Raw genomic sequence first — 20,041 nt, forward strand, 5'->3', positions numbered from 1 at the left:
ATAAAACAGATAAGCAATAAGCAACTACATCTAACTCAGAAAATGTCAGTGTGTATGTAAGTTTAATACATAAATGTATTTTCAGCATATTTCCCACCCGAACAAAAAAGCTATTGACTCAACAGTGGTTAAGCATGTTACTAAGTGACCATCAGGAGTTGCTGATTATCAGTCTATGCCCTGACATCAGCAGATAAGCATACGAAGGTCGCGAAGACTAAACCACTGCACCACTACGTCAGTTGTGGATCACTGTGACACTGATCACGGTCGAATTCAGTGTGAAACCAACAAGAAACACACAATGTTGTTAAAAATAACGGCAGTGATTTTAGGCAGTGCTGCCGTCATGTTGGAACTCTTTATTTAGATGGATGGAGTGATGCGAGCTCAGTACAGCTGCAGGACAGCAGATGGCACCGCTGCATCGTCCTGTGGTTCGTACTTGGCACCGAGACTCGTCCACGTTGTTCTCACTGTCTGACTTCGCTCCAGTTCCCCTCCCTCTATCCCTCCCTCACTCTCTCTTCCTCGGTTTACAGTATACACCTATCTATCTCCCACAAGCATCAGCAGTCTCTTCATCAGTCTCCGCGTTACGGGCGCTAGTACGGCGTAAAGCATGGCACCTCTCCGTCCCGAAGAACCGGGTTCAGCCGCTGCGTACCTCTGCGTCTTTCTGTTGACCGTCTCGGCCTGGATGGCACTACCGGGACCCGTGCGCTGTGGCAGCGTGGCTTTAAACCGGCGAGGCTGGGAGGATCGCACGTTTGACTTGAACGGCGGAGAAAGAGGCTTCCTGCCGGGCCAGAAAGCAGTCGGGGCGGGGAGCACACCCCGCTTCAGAAGAGCCCTGTCCTGGGATAAACAAATGTCCCTGCTCAGCAGCTCGTTCGTGCTCAAAGGGGATGCGACCCACAACCAGGCGATGGTCCACTGGACAGGAGAGAACAGCAGCGTAAGTAGCCTCTCTCCTCATCCTGTCCCGTCTCGAGCCACTGGTTCATGCACCATCCCTATAGCCCCTTCTTTGTCACCTTCCACCATCCGTCACTCCAGCGTCAGCGCACATCACTAAAAACAAGTTATTGTTCTCGCAGTAGGCTGCTGCTGCGGCTGCTGCAGACGCACACTGCGCGCCTCTCAGGGAGAAGAGGCACGGTGTGGTTTTTATGCACCCAGGTGGTCCACCTGGAGGCGCCGTGGATGTTTAAAGGCTCCGGGCTTTGTTGAAGCATCGGGACTTTTTAATGGCTTCGTGCAGGGGGTGGGGGTGGCTCAGGGTCACGAACATCTTGTTATTGTCTGTTTATTCTGCTCAGAGAAAGTCAAACATTCATAATGAAACGTATTATTACCGGATTCCTTACTATGAACCCCCTTTTTTCGTACGCAACGTAATTGAAGTAAAAAGAAGAAATGGCTCATTTTAATTTGGGGCAGAGGCCAACCGGATGGGAGGCGGTTTAATGTTCACTTAGTGCCCCGGGTCCCCTGACCCCAATTTGAATTACAACCTCCTGTGCCATTGTGTACCATGACATTAGGAAGTCCAAGGACGCACCGAGAGCACGGAGCCAGTGTGGAGACAAGGGGTGCGCGCTAAACAGACAGCTGGGTACTTAATTTAGTTACATGAAGCCATGACTGAAATATTGATGGAGCCTTTTATTCATGAATTTTGCAGTGCCTTGTTTATTTGTGGTTTGGAACCCAGTTTGGCTTAAACGAAAATGGATGTCTTGGTCTAGGCAACTTTTTTACGCCTTCACAGCCACTGCCGTTTAAATAAAGCACATGTAGGACAGATTTCAGACATTTGTGGCATATATATGATATAGATCCCTCTGACAGCATTATTAAATGCTGTCAGAGGGGTAATGCTGTCAGAGGGGTCAAAATAGCAAAACCCATAGCCTACATAGACATATTTTTTAGATTATCTGTGTTGTGGGTGAAACAGCCCGAAGTATGATACAGCTATTCTAAGAACATACTGTGTTTTTTCTTAGCCTTCACTTTAATCACAGCAGCTACACTAAACAAGAGTAGTCTTTGTGATGTATATTGACAGAGGCTGGGTGGGGAGGTGGAAAATGGTGTCTGGTGGGGACATCACTTGGAATGAGAGCCTTTTTGTCAGACTATCACATTAAATGTGTCCCTAGAAGTAGCTGTAACCACTCCTGGGGGTGGAAAAATAATGTGAAGGAGGAATTTCCTGAACTTTCATAACAAATTGATTGCTAAATAACATAATGTAACAAATGTAGGATTATGGAGGCTAAGGAGAATTTAAAGGTGATGCAGGCAGCTCTGCTTGTTGGTGGGTAGAAATGCAAGTAGAATTTAAGGTCAGTGCCAGTAGCTAGAGCTCTTGAAAGCACAGTATACTGGTGTTTGCTGCGGGAGAGAGATGGAATCATGATTTGAATGCAAGTGTTCTAAATTTTTAAGTAGTTTAATCTATACTTTGTCTCCAGCTGTGGTGTTGTTGTTGTTGTTGTTGTTTTTTAACTTTTCTAAAGGATTACTTGTGGAAACCAAGTCTAAGCCTTAAGCTTCCATATGGGTTTTTCCAGTTGCAGTTGTTGGCTAAATTCAGCCTGCAATGATGTTTTTCTGTTCTTTTTTTTTTAGCAGGTTGAAAATGGTTGGTTTTAAATGGTTTCTATAAAAATTCTAATGGTACGTGCTTGTGAGATCTGCTTTTGATGTGAAGTTTTTATTCTAATTGGAAAGGATGAACTAACACGCTAGGCTTGATTTTATTGGGAATTTTAGCACTAATTAGCTTAACTTAATGGTGGCATTAAAGCAGCTAGATGTCACTCTTTTGACAAGATTATCAAAGCCCTGATAAATAATATATATAAGATAATTAATATATCTTTTTTTAAATCTTTTTTCCTAAAATCAATAACACAACAAATCAAAGCAAAAATAAATTAATTTATTCAGACAACATTACATTTTACTGATTCTTTAGTAAATATAGTTCTTAATTTCCGTTTGAGATCAGAGTCTGGTTTGAAATAATGAATGTGCTCAAACAAACAGCCCAAAATCACTATTGAGAGCAACTCGCCACAAATCAGTAATGACTTGTGGGATTATACTACTTTGGCATTTAAGACGGGGCATTTAAGTAATAAAAAATTGACATTCTCCCAGTGGACTCAAGCCTATCTTGCAATGAACTTCCTGTCTTCATCTCTTCTTCGTCTTCTTTTCTTTTAATCGAGGCAATGTATCCTCGGGGATCTTAGCGCTCAGACTCTGCCAGCCATTGGAACTCCAAGTTTGACTTATCTTCAATTAACTTGGTGTGGGTATGTACTCTGAAAGGTCGATGAGACTGAGTTCATCCCAGCCTAATAAACACAGAAAAATGGTGCCATTCAATTTCCCTAAGGCTGACATTTATGAACAGCAAGCAGATTGATGGAAGGGAAAAAGGAATTTCTGCCTCTCTTCATGTTTCATGATGTCATTTTTGCATCTTTGATGTCCCAAATGTAATTCCTTGATGAAAGGGTCAGGAGTGCAGAAGACTTCAGATGTCGCATCGGTCTTGATGATGGCTTGTCAGAGATGTAATAGAGACCACCTAGCAGTTAAAAAAAGGATAACATGCACGCCTTCCTTTAGTTATTCAGGCTAATTATTGCATGTAATGTGTATATGCTGTTCTGGGCCCCGTCAACTTCTGGCCAGACTACAAAGTGTTTTTTAGACTTATTCAGGTACCTTTATAGTAAAAGTGCTGTCATTAAAAATAGTTTGCTCTGTGTACTCTCTTCTGTCCCCGTGGCAACTGTCACTTTTCTTGGGCAATCCTTGATTGGTCAATTGATGGCTTAAAGCATAAAAAAGCCTTCCCTCAGGCTACCTCCAGAGGTGTCTTTGAAGAACAGAGAACACAGTTATATGTGTGTGAGAGAGGCTGCTTTAGAACAACAGAGCAGTGAGAAGAGGTGGAATTTAGATCCAGACAGAATCAGTGAAGCAGTAAAAATTATTTTCAGTCCAAGTTCTACCTAATTGGTATTTAATAATCCAAAACAGAACATGTTAAAGGTCACAGCTCCTTGAAAATATTCATGAACCACAAAAGACTGAGAAGATAAAATAATACCAAAATAAAGAAATAAATTAACCAGTACTACTTAGCTGATTATCCAGTGTATTATATGTCTGCATCTCTCATTAAGTAAATACAGTGTACAAGTGTAGTTTTTTACCTGTTTACTGACACATACACGTATTCCAATTATAGTTATATAATGGACTTGGATATAATGTGTAAAATGCGAGCTTTCATTTGAGGATATGGTAAACGGCCTGTACTTGTATAGCGCTTTACTTAGTCCCTAAGGACTCCAAAGCGCTTCACACTGCATTCAGTCTTTCACCCATTCACACACTGGTGATGGCAAGCTACATTGTAGCCACAGCCACCCTGGGGCGCACTGACAGGGGTGAGGCTGCCGGACACTGGCGCCACCGGGCCCTCTGACCACCACCAGTAGGTAACGGGTGAAGTATGTTGCCCAAAGACACAACACCTGAGACTGTCCGATCCCGAGCTCGAACTGGCAACCTTCCGATTACTCTTGAGCCACGATCGCCCACATTCAAATTGGAGGAAGGGTTTAGGAGTTCCTCTTTTTTTTTAGTTCAGCCTACTAAATTAAAGCTTAAAGTCTTCACTTCATCTGCATCTGAGTTGTTTCATTTAAAATTCATAGTGCTAATGTACAGAACCAAGATTTTAAAAAAAGTTCAAAAAGTTCACTGTCCAACTATTTATGGACCCAACTGTATGAAAGAGAAAACAAAGCAGCAGGCTTGTTATATCGCACACTTTCAGGTTGATTGAATTCTTTTATCTGCACTAACATTGAGTTATTTCTCAATGTTAAAATTCACTATTTAAACCTGCTCCTGCTGCTAAAGTAACCATTGTGATGAAATTCTTAATTGCTTTTCATGGAAATCAAGTTGTTATTAATGATAAGAAAATTCTCCCCTTTCAAGTATACAAGAGAACTCACCAAATTATTTGCAATGGCACCACATACATTTATTTACCCAGTGACTGATTGTGTTTTTCCCAAATACTGCTCATATTCAGAGAAATGTTCAAAGAAAAGTATATTCACATATCTCACTATTATATTACTATTATATTGGATATGGAGTGATTGCTATATGACACTACTAATGATGTATAGTCCATTAAATTGCTTTAGTTCTTCCATAAACTGAAAATGAGACAGCATTTAACTCATGATGTTGATCAAGTTGAAAAATGTACTAAATTAATATTATGTTTTAACCAATAAGACTTCAGACTAACAATAAAGATCACAGATGCATCAGGAAAGTGTTTGCCTGAGTCATAGGTTAAGGTATCTGAATTTTATACAACTGAAGTTCTTCTAGAAGCCAGAGGATCTGCTCCCTGCGGATTATTAAAAGAATGCAGGTTTAGGGAAGCTCTGAACTGGAGTCACTTTGGATGGAGTGATTATACCAGACTTCTGAATGATGGAAACCTCCGTTATTGAAAGCACTCTCCTTGTGATTCTCTCCCTCGGATCTCTCTCCTTGACTTGTCGACTAGCCTGGGGGAATTCTGTGTTTATTTCTCTCCCTTTATTTCTAGGTCCTCTCTGTGGTGATGTGAAGCATTAATGTCTACACGTGTGTCCCTGATGTGCGGATCTGTACTGGCTGGGAAACAGCCCTCAATATTTAATGGAGTTTCTCTATAAATTTTTTGTGGATTGATTGTTTTGTGGCAATAACGTTGGCATGTCAGTCACACTGCTTTTAAATGTGCTGTTGTTGATTTTTTTTTTAAATTTATACAGCTCCAAATCACAACAACAGTCGCCTCAAGGCATTTTATATTGTAAGGTAGACCCTACAATAATACATAAAGAAAAAAACTCCAACAATCATGTGACCCCCTATGAGACAGGACTTTGGCAACAGTGGGAAGGAAAAACTCCCTTTTACCAGGAAGAAACCTCCAGCAGAACCAGGCTCAGGAGAGAAGACCACTTTGAAGACCACTGTGGTCTGAAACCTCCTGCTCACTCTGTCTTTAAACCTAACCCTAATCCTAAGGCCACATTTTGGAGTAAAGCAGAATTTATATATTTTTTGTTGTATGCTGAATGTTGGGCAGCATGGTCATGCAGTGATTAGCACTGTTGATTTGTAGCAATAAACTTGTAGGTTCAATTCCGCCATTTGTCCTGGGTGGACTATGTGGGCTTTGCCTGCACTCCCCTGTATACATTGGTACCCCAGCTTCCTCCCACAGCTTGCAGTTAGTAGGGTTAGGTAAACTGGTCATTCGAAGTTGCTCTTAAGTTTAAATGGTTGTCGGTTTCTCTATGCTAATCTGTGACTGACTGGAAAGCTGTCCACAATGTACGTATGGAACAATTTGGACAGTGTTGGGGAGTAATGGAATACATATACCAGCTTTATGTATTTAAGATACAAAATATGAGTAACTGTATTCCATTTAATTCCACTGTTTAAAAAGGTGGTATTCAGAATACAGTTACTTTGTTGAAATAAATTGATTACACAGCGGTCTTTTCCTGTTTCGTATGTTAGGCTATGCTCTTTCTATTTTTGGTAATTCCACGCCGAGGCTCTAATGGCTTTGTCTCAATCTCACGGCCCATGTCACTTCTACTTGCGGCCCACATAATGATATGAAAAAATATTTTTACAAATGATTTAATATGAAGGCAATGGGCAGAGTGTTACAGGCATAGCCCTAAAGAATGTAGCCTCATGGGCAGCGTAGTCTGTGCTGCAGGGACCGCCTTACCCATTATGTGTCTGTGAGCCCGAGGGAGGGAGAAAAAGGAAAGTCGAAAAGTACGAGTTATCACCCTCAGAAACGGGAGCTAGAAGCATGTAAATATAATAATAACCACTGCAGCCAAAAAGAGTGCCTGACAAGCCAAGTTGTAAGTAAGCTATAAAGAATGGAATGTACACTGTGATCATGTTTTCCAATAAGTTCAGTTGGAGCAGCCTTTCAACGTCTCTCTCTGTCTCTCGCTAGCAAAGTTGACCCAGACAAAATAAAGCTAGTTTTCGGCTACAAGCATGACACGGAACTCAACGTATTAGCCAGGACCCGTTTTATAGTTTGCTATACGAGATCGCTGCAAAAAGTGCAGCCTTACCTAATGTCCACCCTCCTCCTGTTACTCATTTTATATTAAGATTTAAAAATCTAGTTGGTATTGGTATGGCGAGTAACCTTCAGTAATAGTAATAAAGCACAGAGCAATAGTACATTCATGTAGTTGTAAAAAGCATGATGATATATTAAGTAATCCAAAGTATTCAGAATATGTTACTCTCATTTAGTAACGTAACGGAATACGTCACAAAATACATTTTGGGGCATCTGTAGTGGAATGCATTTTAAAAGTAACCGTCCCAACACTGAATTTGGATGAAAACCACATTACTAACTAGGGGTGCAACCAAATAATTTCTTATATAGAATATCGGTCAGATATTGACTCAAAGTGACTGAGTGGAAATCTGTCACAATCTATTTAATTACATTTTACATTCCTCTGCCCAAAGCTGATGTACCACTTTCAGTAGCATGACTAAAAGCTATTTTCAGCTGCTTCCTTGTCACAAGGGTCCCACAGCAGTTGGCGCTGCATGTTTGAATTGGCACAGTTCTACACCAGATGCCCTTCCCAAAGCAAACCCAAAGGGGGATTTGTACCTCTGGCTGGAATTGAACCGGCAACCGTAGCGAATATGTAGTAGCACAACCAAAAGTCCTAATGTCAACCTAAAGATGGCTCTAGATCAGGAGTCAAAGTTAAGTCTAAGTGATGCACAGCTCCCCAAAGTGAGAAGCTCATAGCAGTGAATAGCTGTTTCCACTTACCTCTGTTATGCTCCTTGTCATTGCACATAGAATAACTACCTAAGTATACTCATCCTTCTTTTCACCATTTTCAGTCTATTCCTCAATTGATAGTATTAATGTCAATGTTATCGTCCACATTAACTGTTGTCTTTGCGTTGCATATTACAGAATTGTAGGTAATACCACCTTTAATACAACATCCCCACTGGATACCTTGCTTACACCATCTTCAGATTGCATGCATCATTTCAGTCAGTTGGGTCTGGGGATTATCTGTCTGCTGCATACGTCTTATCTAAACATCATATTGGTTGAATTTAAATAGAGTATTTAGAGGGAGCCGGTTTCATAATAAGGTTGCTTTCCTTTATTTGCATGCAAAATCATGGCTCATGCAGGTGTGTACACATAGACACACACACGTCCAAGCTGTAACAATACGTGGCCATATTCTTAACATGCACGTGCACACACACATTTGGGTCTCTTGGGTCCTGACCTAATGTGAAAGGCATTTGTTCACGCTTCACATACTGAACAGACAGGTTATTTGGCCCCTGGTCGTTCTGCGGTGGAAAATTGTTTGCACATGTGAGGAGAGCCTTTCTCGTCATTTATCTTGTCTGTCCTCATTGGTCCTGCTTAAAAAGATACTCCAAACCCCAGACTGTAAATCATCAGAGCTGTTTGCTCACTTCTCCTCTATCTCTGTTTAAAATAAATCGCACACTGTCTCCAAATTATAAAGTGCACTATCACCACAACACGCTTGCCAACCAGCAAGGCCTTCAGGACACATCTAAGCATGTCACAGTGTCACTCCACAGTATTGAATGGCTCCGGGCTTCATTGTCATGCTTGCTGTGCATAATGCTACTGTAAGGGTTTGGACGATATATCTCTGTCATCTTATGTCATCCCAGGACTGCTTTAAAATATTAAATGTTCCAAAAGCTATATTTTGAATTACAAAAAGTCTAAGCCACTTTTGCAGAATAATAATGTTAGTTCAATATTTTCTCAGTGGATTATGACCAGAATTTCTTTGGGATATCCAGCTATATTCCAGCATGCAAAACACGGGAATTGTCTGTGACTACACTATTATTGTTTCATACTAATTCCATCTACAACATGACAGTTGACATTTTGATGATTTATGTTCTTTATCATGAAAATAGATTGCTATTGTGACCAAATCCATTAATCACAGTGAAGGAGTAAGATTATAATTTTTCAGAATTCCCTTCAGAAGTTGACTGAGGTGCTTCATTACTCTTGGTGCCAGTGGAGATCTTTATATTGGTGAAATAAAGATCTTTATACTAAGTGAAAATACATGATAAGGCAAACATTCTATGTAAACTTGCCTTTTTGTTACTTTCTGAATATTATAACCATTTAAGTGGTTGAAGTCAAAAACATACCAGCATAAATATGTAACTTAAACCAGTGTCAGGTTTAGCTACTCACGACCACATCACTTAAATCTAATCTGGCTATCTAACACTGCAGAGATGGTGATAGTCCTGAGTTTGAAGCACGATGTGCATATATCTATTGGCACAATTAACACAGACTACAAGTGCAAGTTAATTATCTGAAAAATAAAAGCACAGCAGACCATCAAGCTCATTGTTCAATAAGATATTTATCCGAAGCCTTCATCAGTGTTGGCACATGGCTGCTCTTTGCCACTTGGCGGTAGGTAGTGTTTGCCAGTTCAATGCTATGGTTGACTTGCTAACAAGACCTTGGAAAAGTACATGAGGCAGCATGCTACTGTAGTGTTACTGTCTAATTAAGTGTTCAGTGACACCAGGCAGATGCTGGTTGCCCAGGAGCTAAATAAAAGCATCGAATCACCTTTGAGTTGGAGGCTATTCTGAGGCTGCTGGCGTCAGTGCTCACAGACTGCTTGCTCTGTATGTGAGGTGCATTGTTATACAATTATTCTCTTTTCCTGTATGCTCTTTAACTTGTTTTCTGGCTGGAAACCTTCAAAGACTTTTAAAGTTATTAAAGATGTGTGTTTACTTGTATATTTGTACATGCAATGGATCAGAGGGATACTGGTTACCAGAGCGGCTGCCAAAACAGCTAGTTGGCAAACTGCAGGACACAAGAAAGCCCCTCGTCTGCTTGAACATTCAAATTTTCAGCCCTTTGTTACGGTGCAAAAATATTCTCAGCATGTGCTCATTGTTTTTCCAGATTTGTCCCTGTAAACAGAGGGCTTTCTTTTCTGCTTCGTTCCCCTGTTGTTTTGTGCTCCTCTCAACATCTTCTGCAGCTCAGCTGTCATGGTCGAACGTTCCTGTTCGTGTTGCCCTGGTAACCCACATTGGAATCCTGTCAGGGTCTTCCAGTGGTTTGGTTCCTGATATGAATTTAGAATGGCCCCTCACCATGCACGTCTCTGAGGTCCTGCATATTTTATGTAGAGCTCTGGCATAAATATATGCCAGTCATATTGAGATTGTCAGGTGAAACCCTTGTACCTCCAAGCGTGAACTTTTCAGTAACAAAGGAATGTGACGTTTGGCTTTGTGGCAACCATCGTATTGGATTCTGACAATATTTGTTAGTCTTTGTCTCAGCCAAGTCAGATATCTGGACGACCAGCATGAAATTTCCCATTTTTGGATTTATGGTTCTCTTTGCGTGATTTCTGCTGACCTCTCTCACAATTAGGACAAACACCCTATTAGATCAAGATTCATTAACAAAGACTTCATGGGACTAAACCTTTGTATTCACAGTGTCCAGAGGATAATCTACTCATTTAGAGTAGATTAGAGCACAAGCATGTTCCCCACTGGATGCTTCATTGAGCACTTTGCACACTTTTACTGTCACTTGGTTACTGGTTACTTAGGCAAAAATATAAGTGTTACACACAGTCTTGTGATCTAAAGCAGATAAAGTTCACAAATATGAATTTTATTTGTGTCCCAAGGACAGCCACTTACATATACTGTATCATATTATATTATATTATATTATATTCATTGGCCTCTTCATGAGTGTTATCCTTTTGGGTGTAAATAAAATTAAAAAAAACTGTCAACAGATTATTGAAAATGAAGTCTTTAAAAGAACAGTTAACTTTTCACACAGTTTTATGGAAATTACAATGCATAGATATATAACGCTTGCTGTATTTCTGTAGGTTTGTTGTATGTTGTGTGCGTGAGGGGTGGTGGGAAATGTCTGCCTGCCTCCAGCCACTGGAGGACTAGTGGGAAAGCTCTCCCTATAGCGCCCCTCTGAGAATTGTGAAATGCAGTCCAGCAGGGTTTCTCCAGTATTTCGCGTTCACAGTAACACACTTAGAGATTGGATCTTCTTTCCTTTGTGCTAAGCCTTTGCCTTTCTATCAGCCCCCCTCAGAATCTGAATCCCACCTCTCCCTGTGGACCGGGTTTATTTTCATTTTCTTTTGTAAGCCAATTGTACAACAACAGCATGAAGCTTTTCACACAAGCCAGACATCAAGAAGAATTGTCCTTGTTTTGGGTGGCAATTGCTGAAGGCAAGTACAAAAATACATAGTAAATGTTCAAAGTTTAAAACTTCACCATTATGTTTGATTTTTATTTATTAATTTTTTAAGTTCAATTTTTTTTTTGCACCTTACCTCGGAGTCCACTAGAAATCTTACAACAAAAAAAAAGAAAACATGAATTCCCCAGTCTGAGACTTGGATGCCATGTCATTTGCTAGTGTTGATGGGGGTTTGTCCACTGTGTTTCATCTGGACAAACCACATGAAACACAGTGGACAACCACAGTGGACAAACCCCCATCAAACACAGGCGATGCAGCCATCTACAAGAAGAATTTAGGGTGTGTCATACTTCCATATGCTGACAAATGAAGTGGAAGCAGAGAAACACTCAACTTGGGCTTCAGTGACGCCTTAGTTGTGCCACAAGCTGATTGCCTCCACATCTATGGAACACCAGGGCTGATGTAATGAATTAATTAAATACGTCTCTGAAAACATCTGAGCACTTTTGTTCAGATGTTTTCACTTTTGCAAAGAGGCTCTATCTTGACAAACCAACCAGATATCTGAAGATTAAACCACTACATTCTCGGCTAAAAAATATTAAAAGTGTATTTGTTGACACACAAATAGGGCTTTTTAAAGTACAGTTCTGTTAGTTTCCACATGCCGGTTGTTGGTGTGCAGAAACACCTTCTAAAAACAATGGCCACCAGGCCAAAGCAATGGTTTTGACTCGATCAGTGTTAACCCCGCCCCCTGAGTTTGATGGGTGAGGTTGACAGATAAAATTATTTCATGGTGAGACCTGAAGGAGTCAAGTGTGCCAAAATGAATTAATTAAATACAACAGTAAATAACTTAAATGTGTCAATAATTAATTAAACTGTGAAATAAATAAATAATTAATTAAATGTGTCAATAATTAATTAATTAAATGTGTCAAAAATATTTATTTAATTGTTTATTTCCCATTTTAATTAATTATTTCCAATTTTATTTAATTATTGCCACATAATTAATTATTTAATGGTGTTAATTAATTGATTATGTCAGTCCTGGCATTCCATACATGTCATGCTGCACTGATGTCAATATAAAGTTTATGTGTATTGCACATTTCATTCCATGTAAACTTAATGTACTTATCAAAAGAAATAAAAACATAATTATTTTTAAATGAATTGGGGTTTTTAACGAATGATCTTAGGCTTTCTGATTTTCATGAGCCATAATCATCAAAATTACAAATTAAATTAAAATTTGAATTATAAATGTAATTAAATTTACACAAAAACACTCTAAAATATTTGAATTTATGTGTAATGAATATAGAATATATGAAAATGTACTTAATTCTAATAAATTATAACTTCTTGACAATATTTAGTTGTTTTTTTTAAATACACTAGTCTTGCCTGGGTAATGTGGATTCATCTACTTATATTTAATTGTTTAGGAGCACCAAGCATCATGAAAGTTTTCTCCTTCATTTTTAAAGGCTCTATGAGGCCCAGTCATGCACTCCTTCTGTCTAATATTCACTCAGACTTTCCTTGAAGCGAATCAAGTTAATTAGCAGTTAATTCGATTTTTCACACCCTTTCTTTTTACTTAAAACAGCATTAATTAAAGGTTCTCTGGTAATTCCTTGTGGATGAACGACATACTTTTCAAACTGGGAATTCTGAGGATTCTCTGAAATGCTCTTTTTATCATTGTGAGAATCTGTGTAAATGGATTTCAGAAAATTGCAAGGGAGCTTCTTCAGGTTTACATCCAAGGAACCCAATTTTGCGTTTTTAGAGAAATTATTTTATAGTTGATGTAGTTTCATAGTTTTGCTGCTTTCCTGATTGGGTGAAAATTTACCTTAATGCTAAAGTCCAGGTTTGAACTCAGTGCAATTCAAAGCAACCTTGCCTCCCATGTTCAGGAGTGATGTTCTCTCTAGCTGTGCTCGCACACTGACACACACCTACACACAAGTCGATTTGAAGCAGTGAAAACAGGAATTATCCATGTGTTGATGGACATGAAACTTGCCAGTAATAATTCTCTTTCCCTGAAAAAAAAAAAAAAGTGGGCTGAATGTTTGTGACTCATGTTGATAGCAATTAGCACACCGGTGTATCATGGGAGGTGTGGTGTTGGTGGCGAGCATGTGTGGGAGGAAAGGAAATGAAAGAAGGGAAAAAAGGAGAACAGGCAACCAGTAACTGTGCACTGAGGCTTCTTTTATCTAAACTCTGCATACTCCTCGGTTGGTTTTTAACAAATGTGCTGTCAAAAACAGTGGTTGTTTTACATGAAAAAGACAAGGCCATGCGCTGTGATCTGACGCTGGCAACAATATAACGGGCTCCCAGGCTGCTACTTGCAGCTTGCGCTCTCCCTGTGTCTCTCGTCCTCTCTGTGTGGTTTACTTTTGGTTGATTGAAAGGAGATGTGTGCCAGTGAGTCAAAGCAAAGATGCAAAGCAGCGACAAATTCACTTAATGTTTGGAGTGCAGCTTGTCACAACAGTGGCATCAGGTGATTCCAGTCTGCATTGCAAAAGAAGAAGTTGGCAAGATTCTAAAAATAGTCTTAAATACAAACCAGGGGTGATTATGTGGCTTTTAAAATGGAGGTGAGATGTTTTAGTGTGAGGTATCCATCTATGGATGCACCAATAAGCACAAGTATTTCTTCTTTTTCCTTCTTTCTAACACGGTCCTGCAGTTCTGGTTAGGAAGCAGAAGATGGCACATATATTCCAAATAAAGCAAACAAAAAGGAACTGTTAAAAGGCGTGAAATGCAGAAAAAAAGGTAAACTATTACAAGAAATCCTACGAAGAAACACCAAAATTCAACCTTGATATCATGGTGTCTGCAAAAAGTTCCAAAATCCTAAAACTAAAAAAGAGCAGAGGTGCAGCGCTGTATCCACCTTCAGGCACTTATTACTGCATGACAATCCTCTTCTCTATCAGCATAAAAGCTGACAATAACGCCACAGGCTACATGTGAGTCATATGGAATAAATTATTATAAGTGCAGAATATGTACACGAGTGATATTTTATCTTGTCACTCCCTGGCAAAATTAGTTGACAGGGAGTTTTATTGATCACTCAGATTTCTTTGCATTTTAGACCCCATTCCTACATGTCTGCCACACAGCATTCAATTCAATATTTTACTACAGAGATTACAACAGACCATTGGTAAAGGAACTGCGCTGCATAAATTCCAATTTGTGCATGCAAATGGGGAGTCTTGCTCATTCTCTACAGTTAGTCATGGAGCTTCAAAGGCTTACATGCTGGGACCAATACTTTTTACATTATACATCCTTAACTTTGGCAGTATTATTCGAAAACCATGCATTTTCATCATTATGCAGATGATACCAAGCTTTATTTTTCCATGAAGTTACATAATATCAATCAACTACTTAAATTACAAGGATGTCTTAAAGACAAAGGCCTGGATGACATCTAATTCTCGCATGATGATGACGCATTGATGTTTTCTTGTTGACTCATTTTTTTTTTCCACTAACTGCAAAAAAGACCGAGGTGGTGGCAGACCGGGGTGGTGGTCCCATCTTTAAGAAAGGGGACCGGAGGGTGTGTTCCAAATACAGGGGAATCACACTCCTCAGCCTCCCTGGGAAAGTCTATGCCAGGGTGCTGGAGAGGAGAGTCTGTCCGTTAGTCGAACCTCGGATACAGGAGGAACAATGCGGTTTTTGTCCTGGTCACGGAACACTGGACCATCTCTTTATCCTCTTGAGGATATTCGAGGGCACATGGGAGTTTGCCCCAACCAGTCTACATGTGTTTTGTGGACTTGGAGAAGGCATTCGACCGTGTCCCACGGGGGTCCTGTCGGGGTGCTCCGGGAGTATGGGGTGTCTGGCCCATTGCTACAGGCCACTCAGTCCTTATACGACCGTTACAAGACCTTGGTCCGGCAATAAGTGGGACTTGTTCCCGGTGGGTGATAGGCTCCGCCAGGGCTGCCCTTTGTCACCAATTCTGTTCATAATTTTTATGGACAGAATTTCTAGGCGCAGCCAAGTGGCGGAGGGCTTTCACTTCGGTGGTCTCAGGATCTCATCTCTGCTTTTTGCAGATGATGTGGTTCTGTTGGCTTCATCAGGTGATGGCCTCCAGCTCGCTTTGGAACGGTTCGCAGCCGAGTGTGAAGCGGTGGGAATGAGAATCAGCACCTCCAAATCTGAGGCCATGGTTCACAGCCGGAAAAGGGTGGAGTGCCCACTCCGGGTCAGGAACGAGACCCTGCCCCAAGTGGAGGAGTTTAAGTACCTCGGGGTCTTGTTCACGAATAATGGGAGAAGGGAGCGGGAGATCGACAGACGGATTGGTGCAGTGGCTGCAGTGATGCGGACGCTGTACCGGTGTGTTGTGGTAAAGAGAGAGCTGAGTGTAAAAGCGAAGCTCTCAATTTACCGGTCGATCTACGCCACTGTGGGTAGTGACCAAAAGAACGAGATCGCGAATACAAGCGGCAGAAATGGGCTTCCTCTGAAGGGTGGCTGGCCTTTCCCTTGGAGATAGGGTGAGTAGCTCTGCCATTTGAGAGGGGCTCAGAGTAGAGCCGCTGCTCCTCAACATCTGTGGTGCACACATTGCTTGATTTATTTAATGAATAAATAAATATCATTGTGTACAAAACTTTAACAATACTTTATGACCTTTTGGCAAATTAATGTCATAGCAATTTTGTCAATTTTCATTGGTATTTGCCTTCATGCAGCCTTTGCAAACATGCTTGTGTGTAGTCCTCCAAAATCCCCACAGCTTGTAGCCTGATGTAGATGATACTGTGCATAAGTTGAATGCTGACTGGTTGAAAAATGAGCTGCAACCAGAAAGGAGGTGATTGTAGAGTTCAGCATGAGTGGGAAAAGCGCGGAAATATTTAAAGATATTAAAAGAAATCAGCATGAGGAGAATAGATAACGGCTGCTAACTTTTCAGCTCTTAATTTGGTATAAGTCTGATCTTTTCCTGGCTGGGAACGACCAACAACAGCATAACCAAGAAGAGTTCACAGGGTTTGTGACACTGCCCCCTGGTGACAGTAAACAGCTGCAGCATGTAGATGACTTTTCTACATACATGCCCCCCCCCGACCTCACCCCACCCCCAAACAAAAAAACAACAACAACAATAAAACAAATCAAAAGCAGTAACAACACACACACACATACATACACAATTATTTACTGGCCCATGCTACTCCACAATATAGAGAGACAGTTTTCTTCCTCGTGGCTTACCTTATTGTTCTTACCTTCTCAAGTGCTCTCGTTGGGGACAAACTTCAGAGAAGTAATTCTACTGAAGCACCCTCTCTGTGACAGCCCTGCTCTGGGAAAAAGAGACATTTGAACCCTCTCTCTGTGCTTGAGAAGGTCTGTTTATTATTACAATTGGAACTTGTTTTCTTCTGACCAAGAAAGAAAAAGCGAGGTGAGTGAATGAAGGAATGTTGAAGCCTCTTTGGAATTATGTGTGTAAACACAGGCGGTGCATCACTCAGGTAATGAGATTCTCCTCTCTGCTTAAATTTGAAAGCCCCCCAGCACCCAAGGAGAACAAACAATCCCCCTTTCCAACCTTCTCTTTCAGAAAAATGCAAAATGCCACATTTGCCTCTTCTCCTGCCCCTTTCCTTCCTCGTCTACTTCTCCCCACTTGTGAATCTGGACAGGCTGTTTGTATGCAAATATATTGTTTGGATGACCCCCTGCCCACACACACACACAAACACACACACGCTGGCGTGCTGAGGTGAACAACACTCCAGCAGGGCAGCAGTGGCTGGCAAAAGAAATCTTGCTTTCCCCCGGCCCCCACTTTAGAAAAAGAAATTATTGTGTGTATTCAGCAACAGGCCCAACTAGTTATCTCCTCTCTTGCTGTGGTTAATCCCCTCTTTCATTGTCATCTTTTTCTTTCCATTTGCCTCTGAAAAACAGCTTAGGGCCAAATGCAGCTCAAACCACCAGGCGATATCTGGCGTGTGGTGCCTTTTTCTTTCTCTGGGAGAGATCTGTGAAGCTGCTTTTGTAGAGAAGTCCGTGTTGACTTGTGGGATCATTGTGTAGGTCATTGCCAGATGCGTGTATGCTTCTGGACTGTGTGGTTTTTACAGAATTACTCATCAAAGTCAAAAAAGGGTTTCTAATGATACACCTAGCCTGTAGAAATCGGGTGCCAGCTTGTAAATGCCAATGTGAAGTCACTTTCCTCAACAGTTTCCATTATTACAGTCTCAAAACTTTGACAACTACTTGAAAATGTAGTTTTGGCCATTTGCAAGTTCATAGGACACATGGGCATCTGGGTAGTAATGTAGACCAAGGAAAAAAAATCTTTATCTTGAAAAACCTAATATAAGGTGAATTTTCTACAGCTGCTGGTACAGCACAGTTTTTTGCCTTTTACTGGGACCAGGTTGCATCTGTTATAAAAGGTCAACCTGCCACCATTTAGTCTGGAGCACTACAGTGACTATAGTAAAAGGAAGATCATTTCCATCTGCAGTAATTTATATTTGGCAGCAGGGCTCTGTTCAGGGACCTCCCTGTCTTCCATAAGTGGGAGAGAGCACAACTTCCCGCCCTTCCATGTGCACACGTGGAAAGCCAGAGGCAAGGACAGCAGCAGCATGAATCAACATAGAACAGAGCAGGCATTAGCAGCAAAACATATAACACTGTTTGAGTCAGATACAGCGTCACGGGGGGAGCACGGGTGAAAGCAGCCTGCAAAGCGGCTTGCAGTGTGGAGCAGCTGTGGGATAAGATTTGAAGGGTATTAGCTGAGCCATCAGATGATATAAGCTGGCACTGAGATCAATTGATCTGATGGGATGGCAGCTGAGCTTGACTTGACAGCCTACCTGAACCAATGCTGTGCATTTCAATTTTGAATGTCAACCATTGTGCAACATTCAGTCAAGGTGCTTTGTTGCATCAGATTTGGTGCTGCCCAGAAGTTTCAGAAGTGGTTCAATAAATTCAAATGAATCTGGGCTGTTTCTTGTGGACAATCAGTATGGATGTAATTTGAAGGGGATAGGTCATTTTATAAAGCCTGTAAATGATGAATGAATGAATCCAGTCTTTATGTGATGAAGTATGAACCCTGCATCCAGGTCCAAACTGCTCCGCGTTTATTAAGGCTGTTGTGTTTTTAACATGTTTTAATGCTTTGTATCGTGTTCTGTTTAATTTGAACAAGCCCCTAAAAAAGGCAGTGATCACCGTCGGCCTCTCTCAGTTTTTATCACCACTGTTGATTTTAAAGCTCAGTTTTTAAAACCTTACGACGTAACTACAGCCCAGCCCATGCAGCAGTATATGAATGACTAACCTCATATTGCGGATGGATTATCTCAGTTGTTCTCCTGACTGAAGTTTGGTCTGTTTACTACAACTGCCATGCAATTGCATTTGTCCCTAACCATCAGACAATCACGTTTACTTTTATCGAGTGGAAAAATGTTAGCGTTCATCAGCTTCACTGTTTATAATATGCTAACCATAGCTGTGTAGCTAGCCACCACATAGCACATCATTATATACCATCTAGCCCAAGTTCAGTAACCCTGCAAAAGTCACTGCTGTTTAGTTTTCTGTCTTCATTTATGTCGAAAGTAATAGCAGACCTGTATGTTTTAATTTTTTCAGAAATCCTTCTTTGAACTCTGTTAAATTTCATAAATTCTCTTTTCATGGATGCCTGGATGTTAAACTTCATTGTTACATTGTCCATTTTGACTAATATTGAATATTGAAAAAAAAAATTAAAACTGACTTCCATGTCAAAAGTAAGCCATTGTTCTTCCAGTGTCACCTGCTTTTTATTAAGTTGAAACATTCTTGAATGATCTGAACTAAATCGAGTTTATCTCTTCTCATATATCCAGATGTATTTTGACCAAATCAGGTACATTTACCCCGGCTAGATTTTCATTTATCAAATGAAAGGAGAACTGGCAAAAAACATGATTAGAGCAAGCTGCACTAAGTAAAGCATCATTTTGGAACTAGCTTTTTGAGGCTTCTGCAAGTTGCTCACATCATTCCAGTGGTTTCTAATGAAAGTCATTAATTGAAACTAAGCCTAGATTCTTTTGAAGTAAATCTTTCTCTTAGGAAAGTCTGCAAAGCTGCTTTCTGAGTGACGTCATTTGCAGATATGTGGTCACTGTTGGACCTGGCCTTGTTTCTCTACCCACACAGCACTGTGAAGAATAGCTTAGTCTGAGTAACATCAGAACAGGAAGTTCTTTACGATGAAAAACTGTGTCCTTGATGAAACACGACACTGGATTGCTTTTCAACTTTTATGCATGCATGCATGTGGGTTGCTGTCTCTGTATCTATTCCATTCCAGTGGCCCATGGAAGGTGGACATTCTTTTCTGCACTGCTACAGTCTTGTTAAACCCATTTCCCCCCGTTAAACCTCATCTTTCTCACAGCCTCTTTTCTCAATCCACTCCTCCTCCTCCAATTCTCCTGCCAGTGAAAGGCGGTCAGTCACTGGCTATTCACTGGCAAAAGAACA

At 40.7% G+C, this 20,041-nt stretch overlaps 1 protein-coding gene across 3 annotated transcripts in view; it reads left to right on the top strand.

The window, feature by feature from the left end:
* Positions 1–228: 228 nt before the first annotated feature.
* sorcs2 (sortilin-related VPS10 domain containing receptor 2) overlaps positions 229–20,041 on the top strand; it is a 368,020-nt gene continuing 348,207 nt past the window's right edge. For 2 of the 3 annotated variants that reach the window (XM_005741860.1, XM_013913087.1), the window contains exon 1: positions 229–958. In XM_005741860.1, the coding sequence (XP_005741917.1) occupies positions 623–958 (336 nt within the window). In that variant the 5' untranslated portion in view covers positions 229–622. The remainder of the gene's footprint in view (positions 959–20,041) is intronic. The other variant, XM_013913088.1, reaches the window with a different exon arrangement.

This window comes from Pundamilia nyererei, unplaced genomic scaffold (genome assembly GCF_000239375.1).
Source record: "Pundamilia nyererei isolate P.nyererei 1_Seehausen unplaced genomic scaffold, PunNye1.0 scaffold00114, whole genome shotgun sequence".
Lineage (NCBI taxonomy): Eukaryota > Metazoa > Chordata > Actinopteri > Cichliformes > Cichlidae > Pundamilia > Pundamilia nyererei.